Source organism: Aythya marila (genome assembly GCF_965140915.1).
Source record: "Aythya marila genome assembly, chromosome: 6".
Taxonomy (NCBI): domain Eukaryota; kingdom Metazoa; phylum Chordata; class Aves; order Anseriformes; family Anatidae; genus Aythya; species Aythya marila.
The window spans coordinates 14,029,549-14,050,556 of NC_139047.1; the positions used below are offsets into that span (position 1 = coordinate 14,029,549).

The window sequence follows — 21,008 nt, forward strand, 5'->3', positions numbered from 1 at the left end:
GTAATTTACACAAATACATTATAAAACTTAAATAATGAGTGTTCCACAGCATTCGTAACTGCTTGTATTTCTTTTCAGAAGAATACAAGAAGAGAGTTCTATGCAGAATATTCTGAGCAATCTATTTACCATTTTGATTCTCCAGGAACTCTGGGAAGTAGAAGAACTCTGGGATAAGTTCCTTGACATCATTGGGGTTATCCATGAGTGCCTGCCAGGTAGCAGGAATAGAGTGGAACTGTCGATCAGCACAGTCAAACCTGCGGGGGGTCAGAGAACTCAGATCAGGCCATTCATCCTCTTGGTAAAATAAGGAAGAAAATACAGGTGCTGTTTACATGCTCACAGTATACCTTCCACTTTGAAGTTGGATATGAAGTGTTGTGAAAGGTTCTACCCGAATGAGGTAATGCATAACACCAGCAGCATTTGAGTAATGTGTTCCATAGTGAAATTTGTCAATCATCCCAAGGGGATCCTCAAAATTCTCGTATCTGAAAAAAAAAAAAAAAAAAACAATAAAGAAAATATTTATAACCATAAATAGAATTGAGCACTACAGCTGGTATACACATGGATTGTACCTATTGGAGGAAAGGATTCAAAAGAAATGATCACAGGAATTTGTAAGATGAAAATACATCACGTTCTATTAAACATGAGAATTCAAATTCTGTCTCTGAGTCCCCAAGCAAAAGACTACAGAAAGACAGAAATGTACATGAGATGATGGATCACCCTTTTCATACTCATTCTTATACTCTTCCCTCGGCATTTGCTATCAGCCATCAGAAACTGGATAAAGGGCAAGACAAGCTTGATTTAGCATGACTGTACATAAGAGATAAAACAACCAAAAAAAAAAAAAACAGAAACACATGAATAAGGCTGAATATTTATTACTGAAAAAGGACTTGAGAGAGTTTCCTGCAAGATTAAAAAAAAAAAAAAAAAAACAAGCATGTGTGATTGTCTCAGGATGCAGAGAAGAGATTTATTTAACACTCATGCCTATTTTCCTTTTCTACTGGCAAACTCTCTACAGCACTGTGCCACCATCTGGCTGATATATTCTTTAAATCACAAGGCCAGAAAGAGAAATTACAGCTAAACATACTGCTAGGAGACTAGTTTCATTACAGTCAGGGATAGACCCTCATCATTCAAAGAAAATGCTCTGTGTTCAAAGTTTTCTGAAAAAAGATGGTTTTGCAAGCAGCCTGGCAAATGCAATCTGGTATGACAGCACTCACTCCTCACACTAGCAAAAAGGAAGGATAGCTACACTGATGTGTGGATGTAAGTACTTGTCACTCCTACCTACAGAGGAGTTGCTGGAAGTGACTGAGTTATATTTTATTTCAAAGATAATAATCTATGCTCAAAAAAAAGAAAGAACAGGAGGCACAGATCTAGGGATCAGTGCTACCTTTCAGCACAGACAGCTCAACTCATCAGTAGGATTTCACATTCCTCATCTTGAAACAGATATAGGACACAGTATGTCTCTTCAAACTGCTGGACCATTAAATTGAGCATCTCTACATACTGTTTCTCATCTCCACCTCTGAGAAACAACAGTAAATTGTCCTTTCAGTGCTGTATAAGCTAACTAATCTGAATGCAGCAGGAACCAAGAATCAACAATCTTTGCAAAACCATCTGTGATGTTATAAAACTAGCTTTTAAAAATTTTAGTGTCAACACTTTATTTATTCACACATATTATTAGCCTCGAGTCTCAGAAAAGACAGAAATATAAGCTTTCAGATACATACTTCTCTTTCACAGCCTTAGCATTCTTCTCATTTACCACCCCTATGGGTTTGGACAGATCCCTAAAGACTGCTGGATTATTCAGGTCCAGTTCTTCTGAAGTATAATCTCGTAAAATCCAGGGGAACTGAAAAAAGTAAAGTCAAAGATCAAACAGATTAAAGATCCCTCTTTTAAAAACAGGAAAAGTGCACTCCCTCAGCTAAAACTAAAAAATTAATTTTTTTAAATTACCACAGGATATTGAGCAAGGTCGTTGTAAGTTCGTCCTGCCATTGTGTTCAGCTGAATAAGGTAGTCGAAATTGGATATTTCTCTATTCACCCATTTCTGAAGGACAAAAAGAAAAAATAGATACCACGGAAGTCATTATATCAAAGCTACTACTACTGCAAAATACACGTCTTGTCAGTATTTATCTGCTAGGAGATAGTATTCACAAGTAAAAGGCACGAGTCTATAAATATGGTATGAATGTTCAAATTTCTCATAATTGATTTTATTTCCCCTTTGATTCAGTGATCGTACTGCATTTCACTGAAGCATTATATCTCATTGAAATGCATTGATTGTGTTGAAATTCACTGAAATTGTGTCTGTGATCAATACCAGTTCTGTTGTAAAATACAATGCAGCTGACAATTAGCTGCCCCAGAATAAAAAAGTGGAAGCAACACAAAAGTGAAAGAAACAAAGAGAAAGAAGGTAAAACAGGTATTGAGAAAAAGGAGAACAGAAATTTGAAATCCATTAAAGTTTTAAGGTCAAAGCTTATTTATGAATTGTTCTCCCATTGATTAGCAGTACAGGAATTTGTAAATTTAGTATCCTTGCTCCTCTGTTCTATTATTGTATTTTAAACTAAAGAACAGACAGGGCTGTGTTCAGAAGGTCTCAAAATCTTTCTGTAGCATGATGGAGACGTTTCATTACAGAAAATGTTTTTCTCTACTTAGGTATGCAACATGATACCCCATGTCCCTGGGCAAGAAAAAAAAGTGAAGAAAAAGTGAAGTACTCCTAATATTCTTTATCTGTTCTGTAAAGCTCCCTCAGAGAAAACCATGATCATGTCATAAACAGATGGAAAATAAAAATATATTTAATCTATTTAGATAAATTATCTATGTTTAGGGTAATATAGACATTTTGACATTTTATTATTATACCAAAGTTACCAATTCCTTTAACACCATACTTCATACTCAATCTTCACACAGGCTTTGTTGAAAGCCTTATAATGAAGAGATAGCAGGGAACATTGTTTGCACGGGTACTGAGAGAAGTTCCAAAATGTACATTAAGAACCATGGACTAAAAACAGAAGAAAGTCTGCTGCATATTCTCCATTCTTGTTGGAACACTTGCTGTAATCACATCAGAGCTGAGCTCTATCCATTTACCATGGCATAAACTCACTGACTGCAAACACAAAACACAGCAATTCTAAAAATATGCATGTTAAAGTTCAGATACTGGACTGAGGGTACGGAAGTTGGCAATTGCCATCTAAAATACTGAAAAAAACACTCAGAACTCTGGAACCTTCCAGGATTCCTTCAAGAAGCAGAGGAATGCCCTAGACTGTTTATGCTCAAGTCTCATACCTGCATCAAACCTGAAGCTTTAAAGAGTTCCTGTGGAGATCTCGTTCCAGAAATATTTGGAGAGCGCAGGGACAATATTCGACTGTATACTTTGTTTCTTACCTGTTTGAAAACAGCATAGAAATATTTGTTCTAGAAATTAAAGCTGACAATTAAACAATTGCTCTGTTAATTAAAATGTGAAGTAAATGGAACGCGGTTACACTTTTAAGCACTCCTGTCTCTTGCTGTATAAACCTTTGGTGTGTATAGATATAACAACCTTCAATTTCAGGATATAAAGGCAGTATACTTTATGAAGTAACTTCTTTTTTATTGATGCTACACCAAAAAAATTATTCCCATGGAACTCTTCTAGGAAGACTGCTGTTCAAATAAAATTACACCATACTGATATGTTCCCTACCAAACTACTACAATGATTTATTTATTTAAACAGCCATTTTACAGCAGCTATTCTTAAACTGACCTACTAGTACGTAAATCACCTTAAGTTCTGATAGTTCCACAATGGATCACTTAGAGTAATGCAGAGGAACACAAAGGTCACTAATCCTACGCTATGGAATACAGAAATATCAATGATTTCCAATGTTGTGGTAAAATAAAAGCTCTTTTACTTTGTAATTAATATACTCAGATTATTTTTTAAGATGCGTGGGCTTAAAGTTAGATTATTACTGATATAACTTTGGTTGAATAATAGTTCTGTATTATTAAGGAGAAAGAGACAGGAGAAAGTCTTGCTTTATTCATCCTTTCAGTTACTCAGTTTCTAGATGCCAGACTGAGGTTTTCAGAGACTGCAGTCTGATTTCCCATAATGACTGTATCTAGCAAATATTTTGTTATTAATGCTCTAGTATTATGAAAGACACCAGACTCACACTAGATACAATCAGTGAACTAAAATTTGACACTTGTGCTAATAACACAAATCAAGGAAATTTGGGACATGTGTACCTCCTTATTGAAGTTGAGGAAGTAGTTGGTTTGATCCATAAGGAAGATCTCCAAAGCCGACCTCCTCAGGTTGTACCGACGCAAATGTATCTCTCGAATTTGAGAAAGGTGACATTTGAAATCAAAACCAACCCCTAGGAAGAACGTTTTGATTACTGACTTGAAATATATCAAAAACTTTTCATATACACACAATGCAGTATTATTTTCAATCACCCTAGAAAGAGCAAATTTTATACATGGCTTAGTTAACCATTTTGCTAGAAAATATTCCTAGCTTCATTTTCTACTGAAAGATTGAGACAGCAGAAAATATCTAATGGGATGGAGAATGTCTTTGCATTCTGGTCGAAGACACTTTAAAAATGTATTGACAAAAACATAAACCAAAACCCCTTTCATTTCTTAGTTGGGCTCAAACAGAAGATTTTTGTAGATAGAATTTCCGAAAGGCCAGCTTTTTGATATATCGATTTCTTCTTTATTTATTTATTTTTATTTTTTTTTTACTTTACATCTATTGGTCAAATGTTTCAGTTCACTGTTTTCATACTTAGCCATGCATATTCCATTAAAGTTCGTGTTAATTTTTACATACTACTACTTCTTAATCATCACTTACTAGAACTTTTTAATCAATGTACAGGTGAAACATTTGTCATGTAGAACATAATTGCCATTTAAGAAACAACTTAGAGGAAATGACACATTTTGTTCATTAGCTAGACAGTCAGCACACAGGTTATTTATTTTTTTTTAATAAAGAAATGCTAAGAATATTGAATCAATTTAACAGGTCAGTATGTATAGTTCCAGATTTCTGATTTTGAAGTCATCAGCTGACCTCTGACCCCCAAGAGGAATATTAATTACAGATCCTCACCATTTATTTTCACAATTAGTTTGGCACTCATTCTCAAAAATCAAGTTTACTAAAAACAGAATGCTGAATTGCACTGTAAAGAAGGAACTATTGATCACACTTACCTTCCTCTTTTTCAAGGCTACCATCAAAGAAATAGATGTGCTGGGTAGTGATCTCCAGTCTGCCAGGTATCACATCAATTACCGTAATGAGTTCACAGTCTTCAGACAATATTAGCTTTTCTTTCTGACTCTGCTCATCCTTCTCATCCCTACAAAAATACCACTAAGTGTTATGGGGTTGGGTAGATAATATAATTGCTGAGGTACTTGGCAAGAGCACAGTTCAGAGAAGAATCAAATTTGAAGTGCATTACAAGTACATCATAAATGACTATATTAAGTTACTTTCATTAGCAGTCCTGAATGTTTCAGACTAGACTACTAGGTATTTTTTAGTCTTGTTCTTCAGGCTTGCTATTTCAGTCTGATGCTCAATGAACTTGACTCCCCTTGAAGTATCACTCCAAGTAAAAAAAAAAAAAGAAAAAAAAAAAAAAAGCCATGTCTCTATCAGACTTCAAACTGCATACACACACAAGCATATGCACAACTTCATGCATCCAGTAACTGGAGTTACTGGAATGAAGCATTTGCCGTCTCCTTCTGCCTGACCATGAACACAAAAGAACATGAAGGAAGTGCAGCAGGCCTTCTTCCCTGAATGAGAATCAGGGTATTCTCCATTAAGGGCAGTTAGGCAAATATCCACATTATACAGCTGGTGCCACATAGAACAGCTCTAGAACCTGCAGGCAAGAGCTGGTTCCACTCTGGTCTATGGCTTTGCGGGGTAGACCATTTCTTGAGAGTTATAACCAAGGTACATGTACATCATAGAAAGCCTCAGCAACTCTGCGGCATCAGACGAACTGTGGACAGTGAATCACTGATGAATCCTCACAAGCATCTTCTCCGTAATCTGAGTACTCTGCACTCAGAACTTCTCTTCCTTGAGGTTCTTCATGTATTGCTGTTTACAACAAGAAATCCAATAGCAGCTTTCTAATGTTCACAATTATCAGAGCCCTGAACTGGACTGTTAAGAACAGGCAAAGAGGGAAGTTTTGCATGCTAATCAACTCCAGAATTTGCTTCCCATTCCTTCCCACTTCCGATGCACGGGAACAAATTTCATCAGTTCTGTGCCCCTGTACTTACATACTGGAACTGGCTGTTGTGTCTTCCTCTGGTAGTTCAAGTATATCATCTTCCAAGTCACTCACTTTCACTTGCTTTACCACTTCCAGAAGTAGAGACTCACTAGAGGGCTGTGTCTGGTGCACACCTATTGTAATAGACGCATCATCAGCTCAGATTTTTTTTTTTTGCTACAGCATTTTTGGAAAGTTAAACTACTGAGTGTATCTTCCACCGTTGAATATTGTTTTTATCTGAGTAACAAGTAATCAGATTTCTTAAATGAAGAAGTCTGTTAGGCAAGCAGAACATTTCAAAAATGCTCCTCCAATTACATTGAAATATATGTCAAATTAATTGGTAAAAGTACAGTTCAGAAAAGAATCAAATTTGAATGCCGAAGTGTATCATTACATATGTATATTTATATATGTCAATTATCTCTCTCCCTCCTCTATGAATTTCACCTAACTATAAGAAGAATACAGAAACACCTCAGAAAAACTTTAAACTCAACTGTAATGCGGACATTTCCAGTTAAATATTTTGTAGTGTTTTGTCAAACACTCTTACAGCATGCAGGCTTCATGGAAATACACTTTTTTTTTTTTTTTTTTTGCTAACTTGGGTTTACAAGACTGAGATTTAAATGACTTTGTTTGTTTGTTTGTTTGCATCTTGATATCCAAGAACCCTAACTTAAAGAAAAGATTACACCATTACATCTTAAGAAAAGATTACAACACAGCTTTTGGGTACACTTCAAAAAAAAAAAAAAAAAGACAGTTCATACCTACACATTTTAATCAAATGTTTAAAGTTTTTAAAACAATACTGCCTACTTATTCTGATCTCATTGTTTATTTTTCTTGAAAAAATAAGACTACCCAAGAAAGGTATGCAACTGCTTATTTTAAAGCAAAGGAGTTCTTAATTATTTTTTCCTTCAGTAAAAATACACACTTGAATGAGCAAGAGGAAATGAAGTACTCTTTCCAAGGGAAAGATGCTGTTTCAGGTCAAAGCACCTCTCTTATGTTACACATTTTACTATAGGAAAAATAAAGACAAATCATGATTTAAGTACCTACAATATACTGATTCTTAAATACACAGATCTATCAGTGAAGACTGAGGAAACCGTGTAAGCTAGTAAATACAGTAGAATATTACCTAAATTATCTCTCAGGTCACTAGCATCCTGATGAGAGTTGAAATTGTAATTCTGCACTAGTTTTAGTCTCATACGTGAAAAATTTTCCACATTTGAAAGTTTCCAGTGGATAGGATGCTGTTTCCTGTGAAAACATGAATATCCACAAAAACAGTTAAAAGATTAAAAAACAACTATGAATGAATTAATTACAAAAGAATACGTATTTAGAAAAATCCTGAAGTCACCCCCCCATCAGTAGACTGCAAAGCACAGAAGCAGTAAACTGCATCTTAACTATAATTTGATATTGTGGCTTTTATCATCCTAAAGCATTTTGTAAGCAGTATTTAGTTTCTACTGAAACGCAGCAAATTGGTTACACTTTCTATTAATAACTATTAGAAGATAACAAAAAAAAATCTCTATCCAGAGCTCACCCAAAAGACAAGACAGGCAAACTGTAATCTTTTAAATTGAAATTAGCTCTATGCATAAAAATGGCAATTTTTTATTTGTCACTTGGCAAAAAAATCTAGCAACCAGGTAACAGCTCAACATTGTACTTCAAACTTACCTTGATAATTAAAATACAGAAAACATTATCAAGCATTAATTCAATATTAACTTTACATCTCAAGAATGGCTATCCAAGTCAATTTGACAAGGTTCTAACCATACGAAATAGTGAGTAAATCATTGAGAAAATTCCTTTCAAACGTCACATACAGTTTGATTCAAAGAACTTTGCTCTTACATTTCTGACCAAGGACCACGTTCAGAGAGCAAGTAAAGCTGGGCTGCTCTCCACTGTCTCAGAGTAGCTGTGTGTTGACTATTAAGTTGCTTTAGCATACTGTTGTACCGCAGATTTTCCTGTCGAGCCTTTCTGCTGAATGGTTCCACAAAATGCTCCTGAAAGACCATTAAAAATAAATCTAGCACTGAAGTAACAGTTTTGCAATTTGCAAGAATGCTTGCAAATGAAGAATGAGAAAAGAAGTTCAGCAATAGACATTTCTGAAAATTTAAGGTACTGCTTACAAGAGAAATTTTAAAAAGCTTAGTACTGGAAGAAATGGCACCAAACACTGACTTAAAGGCTTGAAGAGAGGGTTATCAATGCTGAATCCAAATGAAGGCAATTTTTCATTATCAGAAAAGTGGTCACTAGGCAAAATCCAATTATGGTAAATAGGCTTTTTCTTTAAATTCTGGTATTCCAGAATGTGATTCATACCGTATTCTACCTACAGTTACTAGAATAAAGAAAAGCTTACTACATGAATCTTAAGGCAACATAGGGAAAATAAGAGAAATGCAACTTAGCTATGACATTTGCTGTAGTTTAACGGTAAATTCTAGCACTTTAATGGATTCTGAACCTTATAAGGACAGGTCACTTCAGACAGTTTTTCCACACAGTAAGAACTGCTAACTGTTTTAAGTGTTTTCATTGAAGCAGGATTAAATTTGCACCACTAACTCATCTCATAACAGGGAAGAGGTTTTAATAGCTGAGCATAATTCTAGGTTGCTGTACTATGGAGGACGACCTAATGTCTTGGAGTAACTCTGCTTATAGATATGGCGCTTAAATATAAAGAACAGAACTAAAAAGCATATACTAGAAGTATATATAGTCAAACTGCCCATAAAATCTTCAGCAAAACAACCAACATCCTTGCAGTAACTTGAATTTGGTCATCTTGGAATTCAATTTCTCCATTGTTTATGATGTGAATCCTGAGATGCAAGTTGCTCTTAGAAGAGTTCAAAACCTTACCTGAAATTTAAGCTTGCTTTCTCCTCTCTCCCGATCTCGTTTATGCATGTTCACCATAAACGCTTCATAACAATCTTTCCAATAAAGTGCCATCTGCTCATGACCATGTCTGAATGAATTCTCTTCATACTGCTTCATATTTGGAATAATCTGTTTCCACCAAAACAAAACAGAAAGCGCAACATGATTTCTGAATATGAATTCCTCTGCTGCAGTGTCCAAAAAGAGGAGAAGATGCTACAAAAAGAATCTACTACTTACATATTTATCAATGTACACTTGCCACTCATCAGAGCGGCAGTATTCTTGAAAGTCCTCAAAGAAAGAGGGGCTGCCATTGGTAGGAGGCAAAGAAGGGAGATGCAGATTCATGAAGAGAAGTTCATAAATTTTGGATACCAGCGTCCGAACAAGGGGAATCAAAAATGAATACGTTTCTGTTTTCTCTTCTATTGATCTACTCAAGATGCTCTCCAGCTTCCCCAAGAGGTAGCACGCTTCAGGTTGGCTCTCTATTACTTTAGTCTGAAGAAGGGTGTTTAGTTTGGCTGCTGCCATAGCACAGACCTACACAGGAAAAACAATGAAAAATGAATGCAATTCTCAAAATACTAATTTTGAGCACTTATCTTTTAGCACAGGAGACTGTACATATTCTTGTTGTATCTCAGACAGCCTGAGGGCACACATACATTGTATACAGGCACTGATCACTTATTTATCCTGTGATGACCAAACCCAAGTCACTTAGCTGCATTAAGACAATCACATACCTAAACTAACAGTCCTGGCTTTTCTGATGGGTTCATTATTTCAGACTCAGGTTTTTGTGCACTTATTCTATCTAAACGTGAAACTACTCAGCGTATTTTACTGTAAAGATGAAAAGTCACAATTCGGATTGCCGTCTTACTGCTACTAGCACTTACATTGCCCCATCTTCAAACAGCCTGCCCTCTATCTTGTTCACATACTCAGGATGTGCACATTGACAGGACTGCAGAGTAAGCTTGCAAAAGGCAAGACCTGATAAAATATTTGCATATACAAGGATGAAAGACTGCTATCAGTCTACTCAATGGCATAAGCAGATCCCCCAAAACCATAACAGTTACACCAAATGAGCACTTTAAACATTGCCATTTGCAGGAATTTGCAACAAACCTGTAAGTTGTCTTGTGCAATGAATCCAAGGAGTAACTGGACTTGCACCTGTGAAAGCCAGGTTGCTTCTGGGCCAGCAGAATACCAGACTGACAGGCTATCCATGAGAGTCACTAACTCCTCCAAGAGCTATCATAAAAGCAGAAGATTGGCAAGTAAAACAAGTCAGAAATCATCAGCAAATACTCCAGCTGGAGTTATAGTAATTTCAAAGAAATGAAGAATTCACACTTCGAACTTACTCAAAACCATAAAATCCCAGAAGACTGCAGCTACACCAGTCATTTGAAAAAATTCATGACTATAAAATATGGCTAGCCTAGTATGTTAACTCAAGTACCTCCCCAGTAAGGCCAAAAACAGCATACACATGCCTGTCTTCTTCCTGTAACTTAACTGCAGGAAATGCCAATTCTTTAAAAATGTTACAGATTCCAGGAACAGGATTATTGGTACGCATGCCTTTTTAGTTGCAGTATTACAGGTATCATACCAACTTGCAATTTATGGTTCAGTATTTATAGGTTTATATTTCTTTCTTTTGTTTTGTCTTATGCGATGTAAATGTAATACTAACATAGTTTACCAGCAACAGTAATATGTATGGTATACTGAGAAAGAAAGCAAGGCTTCTTTCATGAATATCTGATTTAGTATAATGCTTGAAGCTTCATAGGTATCAGTATCTTAAATAAGTTAGGAAACACTCCTTTCTGTCAGTAGATTAGGCGACGTCCAAACTTTATTATTAAAAGAAGCTATTCCTAAGGTAAGTGACACATTTTACCATCTAGACATGTTTGTTCAGAACAAATATACCTTGATGAATTCCCTAATAAATTACTCAAATATTTGTTATTCCGTTCTATTCTGTTAAGGCCCAAACTCATGTGAAGGCTTCTGTGCTTAGCTGAAAGCTCTTATCTTAAAATATTACAGTGCTATTACAGGCACAGTGGAAGATAATTTATGAGAGCACTATTATTTTCAATTCAGAGTTGGCAATAAGCACAAATCCTATTGCTCCAAAGTTCAGAACTCATTCCTAATCAGATTTCACAAAGCTAAGTCACAACTAAAAGCAAAACCTTCACCTAGAGCAGACTTTCTAAAAACAAACAAACAAATGTAAGCTTTGTGATTAAGCTGTGTTTGTTTCTAAGCATGCATCATGAAAAATAGCTTAGCAATTACTCTGTTGTGATGACTCTTAACATTACACTTTTAGAAACAAGTAAACAGTAGCTTTTTATTTTTTTTCTCTCTTTTTTTTTTTTTTTTTTTTTTTAGGGATTTATTATGACATAATTTAGGCTTCCATACAATACTTCTCTTGCCTTCAGCCTCAAAAAATAGAAAAGCAATTACACTGCTCAGAAAGTAAAAGAAAAAAAAACATTGCTTCTAATATGAAAAAATAAGGCAAACTACGTATCTCTAAAATTTACATCAAGAAGTCAGGAAACAGAGCAGGAAGACAAAGTTTCTTTATCTTATTACTTCCTGTGTTTGCTAGTCATTTACTTCCTCAGAATTCATATTTCTGACTCCCAAGGTATGTAAAATTAACCTATTTACAAATATATGCACAAAAGCATGGTAAAACTCCAATATGGGTAAAAACCTAGCAGTGATATTCCTCACGTTGCAATTGCAATCAAGGTTTTGGCTAGTGTTTTATTCAGGATGCATACACTGAGTCATACGTTCTGATAAGAGGTACCAAATTTTCTTAGGCTGCAACTGACATTGTTATATTAGCTCCTATCAGATCTTTGCTAGTCTGAAAAGACTTAGATTTTCAATAAAGAGTACCACTATAGACCTATTTAACTTGCAACAATAACGTTATATATACTATGGGGAATATTGTTTTCTCATTAAGGGACAATCTAATTCATTTCAATATGAGCCCTCACTCCCTAATATCTAGTTTAAAAATACAAACCTAGAAGAAGTAAAATTATCAAAGTTGACAATTTTTTCATTACTATTTCAGCCTATATACAGTATTTCCATTATGCAGTTACCGTACCTTTTCTGTCCACAAATTTGAATTAACTACTCCCTCTGCCTGCAGGAAATCTTGTACAATTAGTAAGAGCCGGAAGGCATTTTCAGCGTGTGTAGGGAGAGCTTTTGAATCCCTGTTGTCAGTGACTGCCCATTCTAACATCTTCTCCAGCAGGCTGCATGTAAAAAAAAAAAAAATAAATAAATCCCAAAGCAGTTATTACATGTTCCAAATATAAGTGGCTTTAAAAAAAATCCAATTAAGTATTTAATTGAATCTCTCACTCCACAGCTATAACTATAGTCTTCTTGATAAGCCAATCACGTAAAAGAGATTTTGAAAAGCGCATGAAGCCTGGGATACAGATTTTCAAAACCTTACAGTCCCGTTACACTGCCAAATAGGTAGCAAAATATATTGACAATATATGAAAATAGAGCAAAGAAAGTTATATCTTGATAATAAATATCCACCCCTTTCTACCTTAAATAAAGACCCTTTTTTCCCTTTTTCATCAAAAAAGTGACAGAACCTGTCCTTAAGCTGTACACTCACTTGAGTTTTATTTCATCAGACGGTCGCAACAACTCATTAGATATTCCCAGTTTGGTCAGTGCAGAAAATACCTGTCCTCTCTCAATCCAAGCATCATCATCAGATCTTTCAATGCCTTTCCACATTATACACAGTAGAATGTCTGTAAGTAACTGTATCAGTTCATTATCACCTCCCTACAAAAGAAAATAAATATTTACAACCTTTCTAGTGCAAAAAGCTTAATTCATCACAGTCCCTATGCTTGCATGTTTTGGCATTTTTGAGAACTGTGCAGTCTAAGGACTAATCACTAAATACATGAAAATGCAAATATGAGGCACTGGCTTCCCTGAATCTGTAATACATACTGACTTGACTTCTGCATCATTACTTAAACCTAAATTTTAGCTACCCTTGATTTTTTCATATCAAGCCTGTATCACTTCTCCTTTGGAAGATAAAGGGATGTTGAAATACTGAAGGTTTTTTGTTGTTTGTTTTTTATTTCCCTTCTTCCCCCTTGCCCAAGCTATTCCAACCAGAAAACAAAAAAAGACATTACATTACAGGTGCCTCTACTCACTGTAAGAGAGCTGTATTGCTATTTCCCTTTGGAAGGTGAAAGGAAAAAAAGATGACAATGATTATCCCATTAAGGAGACAACTAAAAAAGCAATTGAAGACATCTTGAGAAATTAACCACACAGGGAAAGAATTACTTACTCCTTGGTTTTCAAATAAAGATAGATCAGCACTGAAGCCCACATCATTTATGACACCCAGATCTTTGTCAGGCTGTCCAGAAAATGGTTTTGTGCTCTCTATAGGCGACGGTGTGCTGGGCAGGCTATCTGTCATCTGATTCACATCAGCCAGTTCGTACGAGTCAACACTGGACAGATCTAAACTCAGATGTGAAGGATTACTGTGCCACAATTCTTCTTGGTCCTCTGACCTAAAAGACATCTCTCCTGTGGATGCATCCTCCAGAGGCATAGCAGAGAAATGAGCTGGGACATCCAACGATTTGTTGTCTTCTAAACTCCACTGATCAAACAAACCATTAACAGATGCAAAGTTACCAGCTTTATTTCCCTCCATCTTATCAGCATGGTGTCTCTGAAGATCTTCAGCAGGAGGCTTTTTTTCCTCCTCCCTTGAGGAATCAGCCCTGTTCTCTCTAAAGCCAATCCGGACCTCAGACTTTTCTTTCAGGAACAGTCTAACCAAAGTGTCCTGCCAGCCTAGCTGCTGAGAAATCTGTTGTGCTGCATCCAATTGGGAATGTAAAAGGTGCAAAACCTAGAGATAGAAGATATTCCATACCCACATATTAATTTTAGCTTGAAACTGCGTTAATTCTTTCAAGTTACAAGGTTGTAAAATGTCTAATTTATTTTGCCTTTTTAAGATCTTGTAAAAGGGCCACAATTGGTTAACAGAAAACATGAGTACCACCAATTAAATAAATAAATAAATAAATCACTCTTCTCATTAGAAATGTATATATTTAAAAGAAATATCATCTCAGGAATGAGAGGAAAAAAGCTATCAAAGCATATCAGTAAGTCTCCATATTTCAGTAACTCTTCTGCAATAATACCTGGAAAAAACAGTTATCACAACAAATAGGTGTATGCAGCCACTTAGTCTACAAAACAAATAAAATAACTGGCATGTGAAATATGATTGATTAGAAACTATTATATAACAATGAAGAAAACTACAATATTAATAGCTTACTGATAGCATACATTTGGTTTTCTTTGAGAAACTTTGGCAGATAGCACAGTACCTCACAGTACTGCTAATTTCAGTGACACAAGCCAGAGAGCTCAGTTAAGGAAAGAGTACTTTTTACTCTCTTCCCTGCACCCACAACTGCTCTTTTGAACCATATGTTCTATCAAAGTAACACATTAGGAATACAAACAAAATGTATTCCATGTTTGTGATCTTATGCATCCTTTGAGAAAACTCAGTAATTCAAGGAATCCAATACCTCTAAACCCTAAAAACATGCTATTTGAGCATCTTTATAGAGGCTTTGTGTTTTGTTTCCTTTTTTTTTAAAAAAAAAAAAAAAAAAAAGTTGTTTTTTTTTTAAAGGACCTGAACTTTTTTTTAAAGGACTTGAACTTTGAAAAAAAAAAGTTGTTTTTGTTTTTTAAAGGACTTGAACACACTAAGTTCAACATAAAGTGACAGATTGGCTTCGTTCCTAACATCCTAAGTTATTGCTAAAGAAAGCAGCAACAGCAGCAACCAACACAGCCACAACATCCAAATAAATAAGATACCAAACTGTATAACTTATGGACTTAACATTATTCCAGTTTTAAAGATGACAACTAACCTTTCTACAGATGACCACTCTCACGTTTATATCTGATTTATGTGCCAGATGCACTACAGCTATGAGATCTTTACAATTCACAACAGGATCTGTAGGGGAGAAAGAAGAATATACGTATATCAAACTATACCATGCAAGTGAACGTAAGAGCTATCCGTTAAAAATAGCTTTGAAGGTCACTTCTGTTTCCTTTACTATCCCTGGATGTAAACTTCAGGAAACTAAGAAAACAACTGAGGCTACTGTGGACTGCAAATAAAAACAGATCTGTAAGGTAACAGCTCTCCTTCCTTAGCAAAAACCAAACATGTTCACCTCTGAGCAACAGGAGCTTACTAATAGCAGACATAACACTTCCCAATTACCTGCATACAGAACTTGGTTAAGAAGGTTTTTTATGAGAGAAACAGGAAGTGGTGATTCATTCAGAAGGAGTCCCAGTCCAGAGTATCCCACTTCTCTCAGTCTCATACGGTGCTTACTGCGTTCGTAAACTTTAGTACATTTCAGCATCTCTTCCACAATCTGCAGGAAACAGTACACACAAATGCAATATAAGCAGAAGGAAACATCCAGACCTCTTAAACTTAATAGTGAACGACATAGCATGCTTTTCCATAGCTTACGAAATAAATTTTAAAAACAAATTCAAACAGCACAGACTAATTTTTAAACTTATGCTTGACATCAAGAGAACACTAATTCCATTGCGACTATGGCAGTAAGCAATAATATCTAGCTAACTTATCAGAAGAAAGAATTCAACTTGAACAACTAGCATCTTTCCAAGTGCATGCACTTCTGCAACCAGACCACTGGAAAACAGATTCATGTCCCAGTGATTAATTTATGAACATATCATTCAATTTATTACCTTGAACACAAGTTCTCTAAGCCGATCAGAGTATCTTTGATGCAGTAACAAAGCGTAAAGAATATCAGCATTTCCTGGTTCAAAAAGCAGTAAAAAAAGCTGGTCTGGGGTTGGGCTGGAATGAAGTAGGCTGAAGAGAATATCCAGAATTCCACAAAGCTGCAAAATTAAGACCACTGAATGAATCCACAATTCATGCAGACTTCATCCTGTGCATGGGGGAAATTTTCCCAGCTTTTAAATTTCACCCTTCACTTGTTATACAATGTACCTTGTCTGCTCATTATTACCACATTTAAAATTAGGGTGTTTTTCTTTGGACTACTTTGTATATACAGAACACTTTATCAAACTGCAATCAGAACTACAAAGCAAATTCAAGTAGTGAAAATATCTACAAAATAGCGATCTGTATCACTACAACAAGTGATCTGTTAAACTGCAATTCATTTGGTTTTGTAACCTAAAGGAATTTTTCTAATGGCAGTATTACACATGTGCTTTTCTGCCCCTCACCTGCAGAGCACTTTTGTCAAGGTTCTAGTGTGTTTCTACATACAACCTGCCTGAGCTACATCTAAATAGAACTATATACTAAGTAACACTATGCTTGTGGTCTTGCGCCTACTTTTTAAACACACAAAACATTAAGAATTCTAAACAGAACAGTACAGAATATCCCAAGTTGGAAGGGACCCACAAGGATCATTGAGACCAACTCCTAATCATCATAAAACCAAATCACTTCGAGTTTAAAGTACTAATTTATGTCATATTGGATACCTGTTCCTCTTCAGTGGTGGCAGCAATGTATCCTATGATGCTCTGTATTTCTTCATGTGTTCCACCTTTGCTTAGGAAATATTTGATCAGTCCATAAAGGGATGTCCGTATTGTTCTCAGGTCATCAGGAGCCAAATCACTGTCTCTACAGCCACTCCTACGCATCAACAGACAAGAAAAACAACTCAAGCAAGTGCTCCATGATTCAGTAATAGCTATTTGGTTGTGCTGGTTTGGAATTTTTCATGTATCTTGATATTACGGCACAATCTTTCTACTGAAGTAAGGCAACTGAGCAGCAATAAGACTTACCAAGCCTATAAAAAAACATGAAATGTAGTCTTTTCCTGATCTGAATACAGGTCAGGACCTCATCTTCCTCCCTCACACCCTCTAGCCAATCTTCCCCAATTACATACTTATATTCATAAGTGGATATAAATTATTTCAAGTCTACACCACGATTGAAAACTAAATTTCCAAATTCCTAAAAATAAAAATCTACTTCAAATGCCACAAGTATATAAAAGAACGAAGTGTCTTAAAATGATGAGCATCCTCTCTTTTCATAAAGGCCATCATCTGTGACTTAATTTGTGTTGTTGATAACAAGTCCTTCAAATTAATAACTTTAATGACTTTTCCAAGCCATTTCCAGTATCATTGGCATAAATTTTATATAATCCCATAATAAAAGTCAAGGATTAGTAATAAGTAGAGCAGAAAAATATTAATGCAATTTTGAAAATGAAGTGAACCACTAAAAGCCAGACTGCAGCTTTCTTTTCTCACTAGGACAAGTGGGGGCATAGGGTGAAAGACATGGACATGACACAACAGCTACACATAACAAATGAGAAGGAGTTATAAGAGGTAAAACTCATACCCATAATAAACCCTGAGTGTGTCTAGAAGAAACTGTACTCCATACTTCTTTCTGAAGAGCCTTCTGCTGTCTTTGATGATTGTAGAAAGATATTGTATATGCCCTACAATATAAAGCTTCCTGTTAGAGCCTGGATAAAGATTTATGTCAAGTGAAAAGTTCTGCGTCTTTGTGCAGTTACTGAAGTCCAAAAGCTCACCAATTCTGAAGGGGAAGTCCCCACTGTTCCAGATGCTGAAGTCAAAAAGTAAGTGTTGATACATCTGTTGTAAAAGCTGCATGTTCTTTTCTACTGAGACTTGCTCTATCAACAACTGTACAGCCATCAGTACATTCACATCCATTAAGTTGCTTGGCACCTTTCAAAAGAACACCATGTTTTAATACTCAAAATACGAAGAGTTTCTTAAGATATTCTCTTTTTTTAAACATTTTTTTTTTTTAGAAAATGAAGATTTTCTCTTCTATAGCAAGTCTGCAGTTATTAAAGCAATAATATACATGCAAACCAGTCTAGTTTGAAAAAAAACATAATACAGTATCAATAACCAAAAAAAAAGTAGAAGAGGAAATAAAGACTAAACACCATGTTTCACTTTGTAGACCAAGATCAACTCCTTATATCTTCTTGTTTTTCAGATATATGAGAAAGAAGAGCATAGATGAAGTAAGTCTTTGAGAGAAGCCTTGCATACTGTACAAATTAAGAATGTTTCAAAGTAATCAGGACTTCATTCATAACTTGCATTACTACTCAGCTGTAACATTCATTACTATGGGTTGTTTCTCAAATTTGCTCACCTTCTGTAACAAGGCTCCTAGGGTGGCAACTCCATGGGAGTGAATCAGATTTTCCTGATTAACATGATGCCTCTGAATAAAGTGTTTTATCACCAAGATGAAAGTTGCAACAACATTCTTCTCCAGCCGTGCTTCTGCAAAACAGAACAGTAGCAAAAGCCTCATGGATGATTGTTGGACAGTGAGGGAAAAAGTAAGATGAAGTGTTTATATTCGTCACTATTTCCTGAACTTCCTTACTCCTGATGCATTATTTCCAGAGCTGTAGGCTGTCTTTAGACTTTTTTCCAATGAAGAATCAGTCTTTCCTTGCCCCTCCAGAACAAAGTGACCCAGTTGCTTCATCTATCTGGCTATAGCATAGACAGACCTCTCTCCTTTCAGTTACAGGCTTTTGCATATGCTGCAGTTATTCTCCCTCTGCAGTTGCAAAGTCAAACTTTCTAGACATATGTAAGAATTGGGAGGAGGGAAATATACAAATATAGATATTTATTCCACCATCTCAAATTCAAAACAAACAAAAATGTTGTTTCCCTTGCAAGCCTTGGTTTCCCAGTGTTTGCTGACAAAAGTTCATTTCCAATTTATATCAGTAGAGTGGATTTTTTTTTTCTTGATTTGTCTCTGTGGACATTTTCCTAAGAAAATGAAAGTTTAACTGAAGTCTACACAGCACTGTTCTGATACTGCAAAGTTTGTGTTTGGCTGTCTGACCCAGCATTCATGTTGCAGGAAAGCTCCTCCTATTGATATTAGCAGGTTTTACATTAAAAAAATATATTTCTCAAAATAATAAGAACCACTTTTTCAGACGAGAAACAAAAATAACTGCATATTTTGACGCTAATATAAGAGTAAATCATTAAAAGAAAAGTAATGCTATCAAATACATTTATATTTGCAATATATTATTAAGTTATTTTTACATAGTGCTGAACTGCTGGCGTTCAGTAACCATATCATATGAGTAACAGGAACAGTCTGTCAGCTGTACATTGCTACTTTGGAAAACCAGCACGTAATAGAATGGCTGTCATTCACAGGAAGATTTTTAATTAAAATCAAGCTTAAGAACAATTTCATCTCAACTGTACTTTTCTACCTGATGCCTTTGTGGATGCCAATACCACCCAGTCACCCTCTACAGGAGTCACTGCTTCTGGAGGTGGTAGAGTTTCCCCTTCAGACTTCTCAGGCACCTGTCCACCAAGGAAACTGATCTGCTCCAGCAACGGAAACAGCACATTTATTCCGCCAATGCAGTTGATCATATCCTAAATCAAGAGAAATGGGAGAAAAAGGTCACTATAAATAAAACCCTCTGAACTACGTAACCAAAATCCACTCTACATACAAGGAACCTTATGAACTCACAAATCAGACTATTTCATGTCACTTTGAAACTAGTTTAAAATACTGAATTTAACAAGAGAATTGCTGTAGTTTTAGGCGCTGTAGTTACACATGCCTGCTCTTGCTCTCAAAGTGTATTTTTGCATTTCCTTCCACCTCCCCTCAACAACGCAGGAACCTGAAGGATACAACTATTGGACAGAATCTTCTATTAAAAATATTTCAAAAACAGAGAGAAACATATTTTTCTGTTACCTAAGTTACTTGCAGCAAGCAGGAAGGAAACTATATATCCGTGTTTTAATCCTATTCCTGCAAGATTTCAATTTCAGGCTATTTAAAAAAAATCAAGTTTGATTTTTTTAAAGTAACTTCACATATACCTCAATTCTAATCCTCGTTTTTAGAATTCAAGTCTCCTAAGATACATTTTATTTCCCTTCCTCTCAAACAGGGGTAGCACAACACTTCCAATAAAGTTCCTTGCGTTAAGGTATAATATATTCAAATCACAAGATTCCTAGAAGTGATTCCAAATGTCACTTTAAAAAAATCTGGGTCTCAGATAGTAACCAGAAAGCTAGCCAGAGATACCTGTTCACCTGCCCAGCTTAGTTCAGTGAAAACTATTGTTACCTAAAAGTTTTAAAAAACAAATAAAAACAACATTCTGTAAGCCAGTCTATTAATGCAGGATATCACTCTCCCTTCCTGGAAATGTTGGAGAGAAGTGGAGGAAACCATTCTTTTTACCTCCATCATGTTCCAGTTTTTCAATTGTTACTGTATTACATATGTCTTTATGATGTTCCTTCCCAGTCCAGGTATCCTCGTGTTTATTAAGGTGAATTTAATGATAATTGAACAGAAAATAAGGAAGTTTAAAAA

At 35.6% G+C, this 21,008-nt stretch overlaps 1 protein-coding gene across 8 annotated transcripts in view; it reads right to left on the minus strand.

Annotated features, from left to right (window-relative positions):
* NBEAL1 (neurobeachin like 1) overlaps window positions 1–21,008 on the minus strand; it is an 84,562-nt gene that overhangs the window by 20,382 nt on the left and 43,172 nt on the right. For all 8 annotated transcript variants that reach the window (XR_014317833.1, XM_082763875.1, XM_082763874.1 and 5 more), the window contains 24 exons: window positions 19,870–20,041; window positions 18,765–18,898; window positions 18,163–18,322; window positions 17,964–18,066; window positions 17,078–17,234; window positions 16,295–16,453; window positions 15,786–15,945; window positions 15,421–15,509; window positions 13,788–14,366; window positions 13,083–13,258; window positions 12,549–12,702; window positions 10,514–10,642; window positions 9,611–9,916; window positions 9,350–9,499; window positions 8,321–8,478; window positions 7,584–7,708; window positions 6,432–6,558; window positions 5,334–5,482; window positions 4,347–4,480; window positions 3,384–3,485; window positions 2,011–2,106; window positions 1,779–1,903; window positions 354–494; window positions 130–260 (listed from right to left, as the gene is read on the minus strand). Coding sequence is in view for 7 of the 8 variants with exons in the window: in XM_082763875.1 (XP_082620001.1) it covers window positions 130–260; window positions 354–494; window positions 1,779–1,903; window positions 2,011–2,106; window positions 3,384–3,485; window positions 4,347–4,480; window positions 5,334–5,482; window positions 6,432–6,558; window positions 7,584–7,708; window positions 8,321–8,478; window positions 9,350–9,499; window positions 9,611–9,916; window positions 10,514–10,642; window positions 12,549–12,702; window positions 13,083–13,258; window positions 13,788–14,366; window positions 15,421–15,509; window positions 15,786–15,945; window positions 16,295–16,453; window positions 17,078–17,234; window positions 17,964–18,066; window positions 18,163–18,322; window positions 18,765–18,898; window positions 19,870–20,041 (3,916 nt within the window). In the remaining variant the exon portion in view is untranslated. The remainder of the gene's footprint in view (window positions 1–129; window positions 261–353; window positions 495–1,778; window positions 1,904–2,010; window positions 2,107–3,383; window positions 3,486–4,346; window positions 4,481–5,333; window positions 5,483–6,431; window positions 6,559–7,583; window positions 7,709–8,320; window positions 8,479–9,349; window positions 9,500–9,610; window positions 9,917–10,513; window positions 10,643–12,548; window positions 12,703–13,082; window positions 13,259–13,787; window positions 14,367–15,420; window positions 15,510–15,785; window positions 15,946–16,294; window positions 16,454–17,077; window positions 17,235–17,963; window positions 18,067–18,162; window positions 18,323–18,764; window positions 18,899–19,869; window positions 20,042–21,008) is intronic.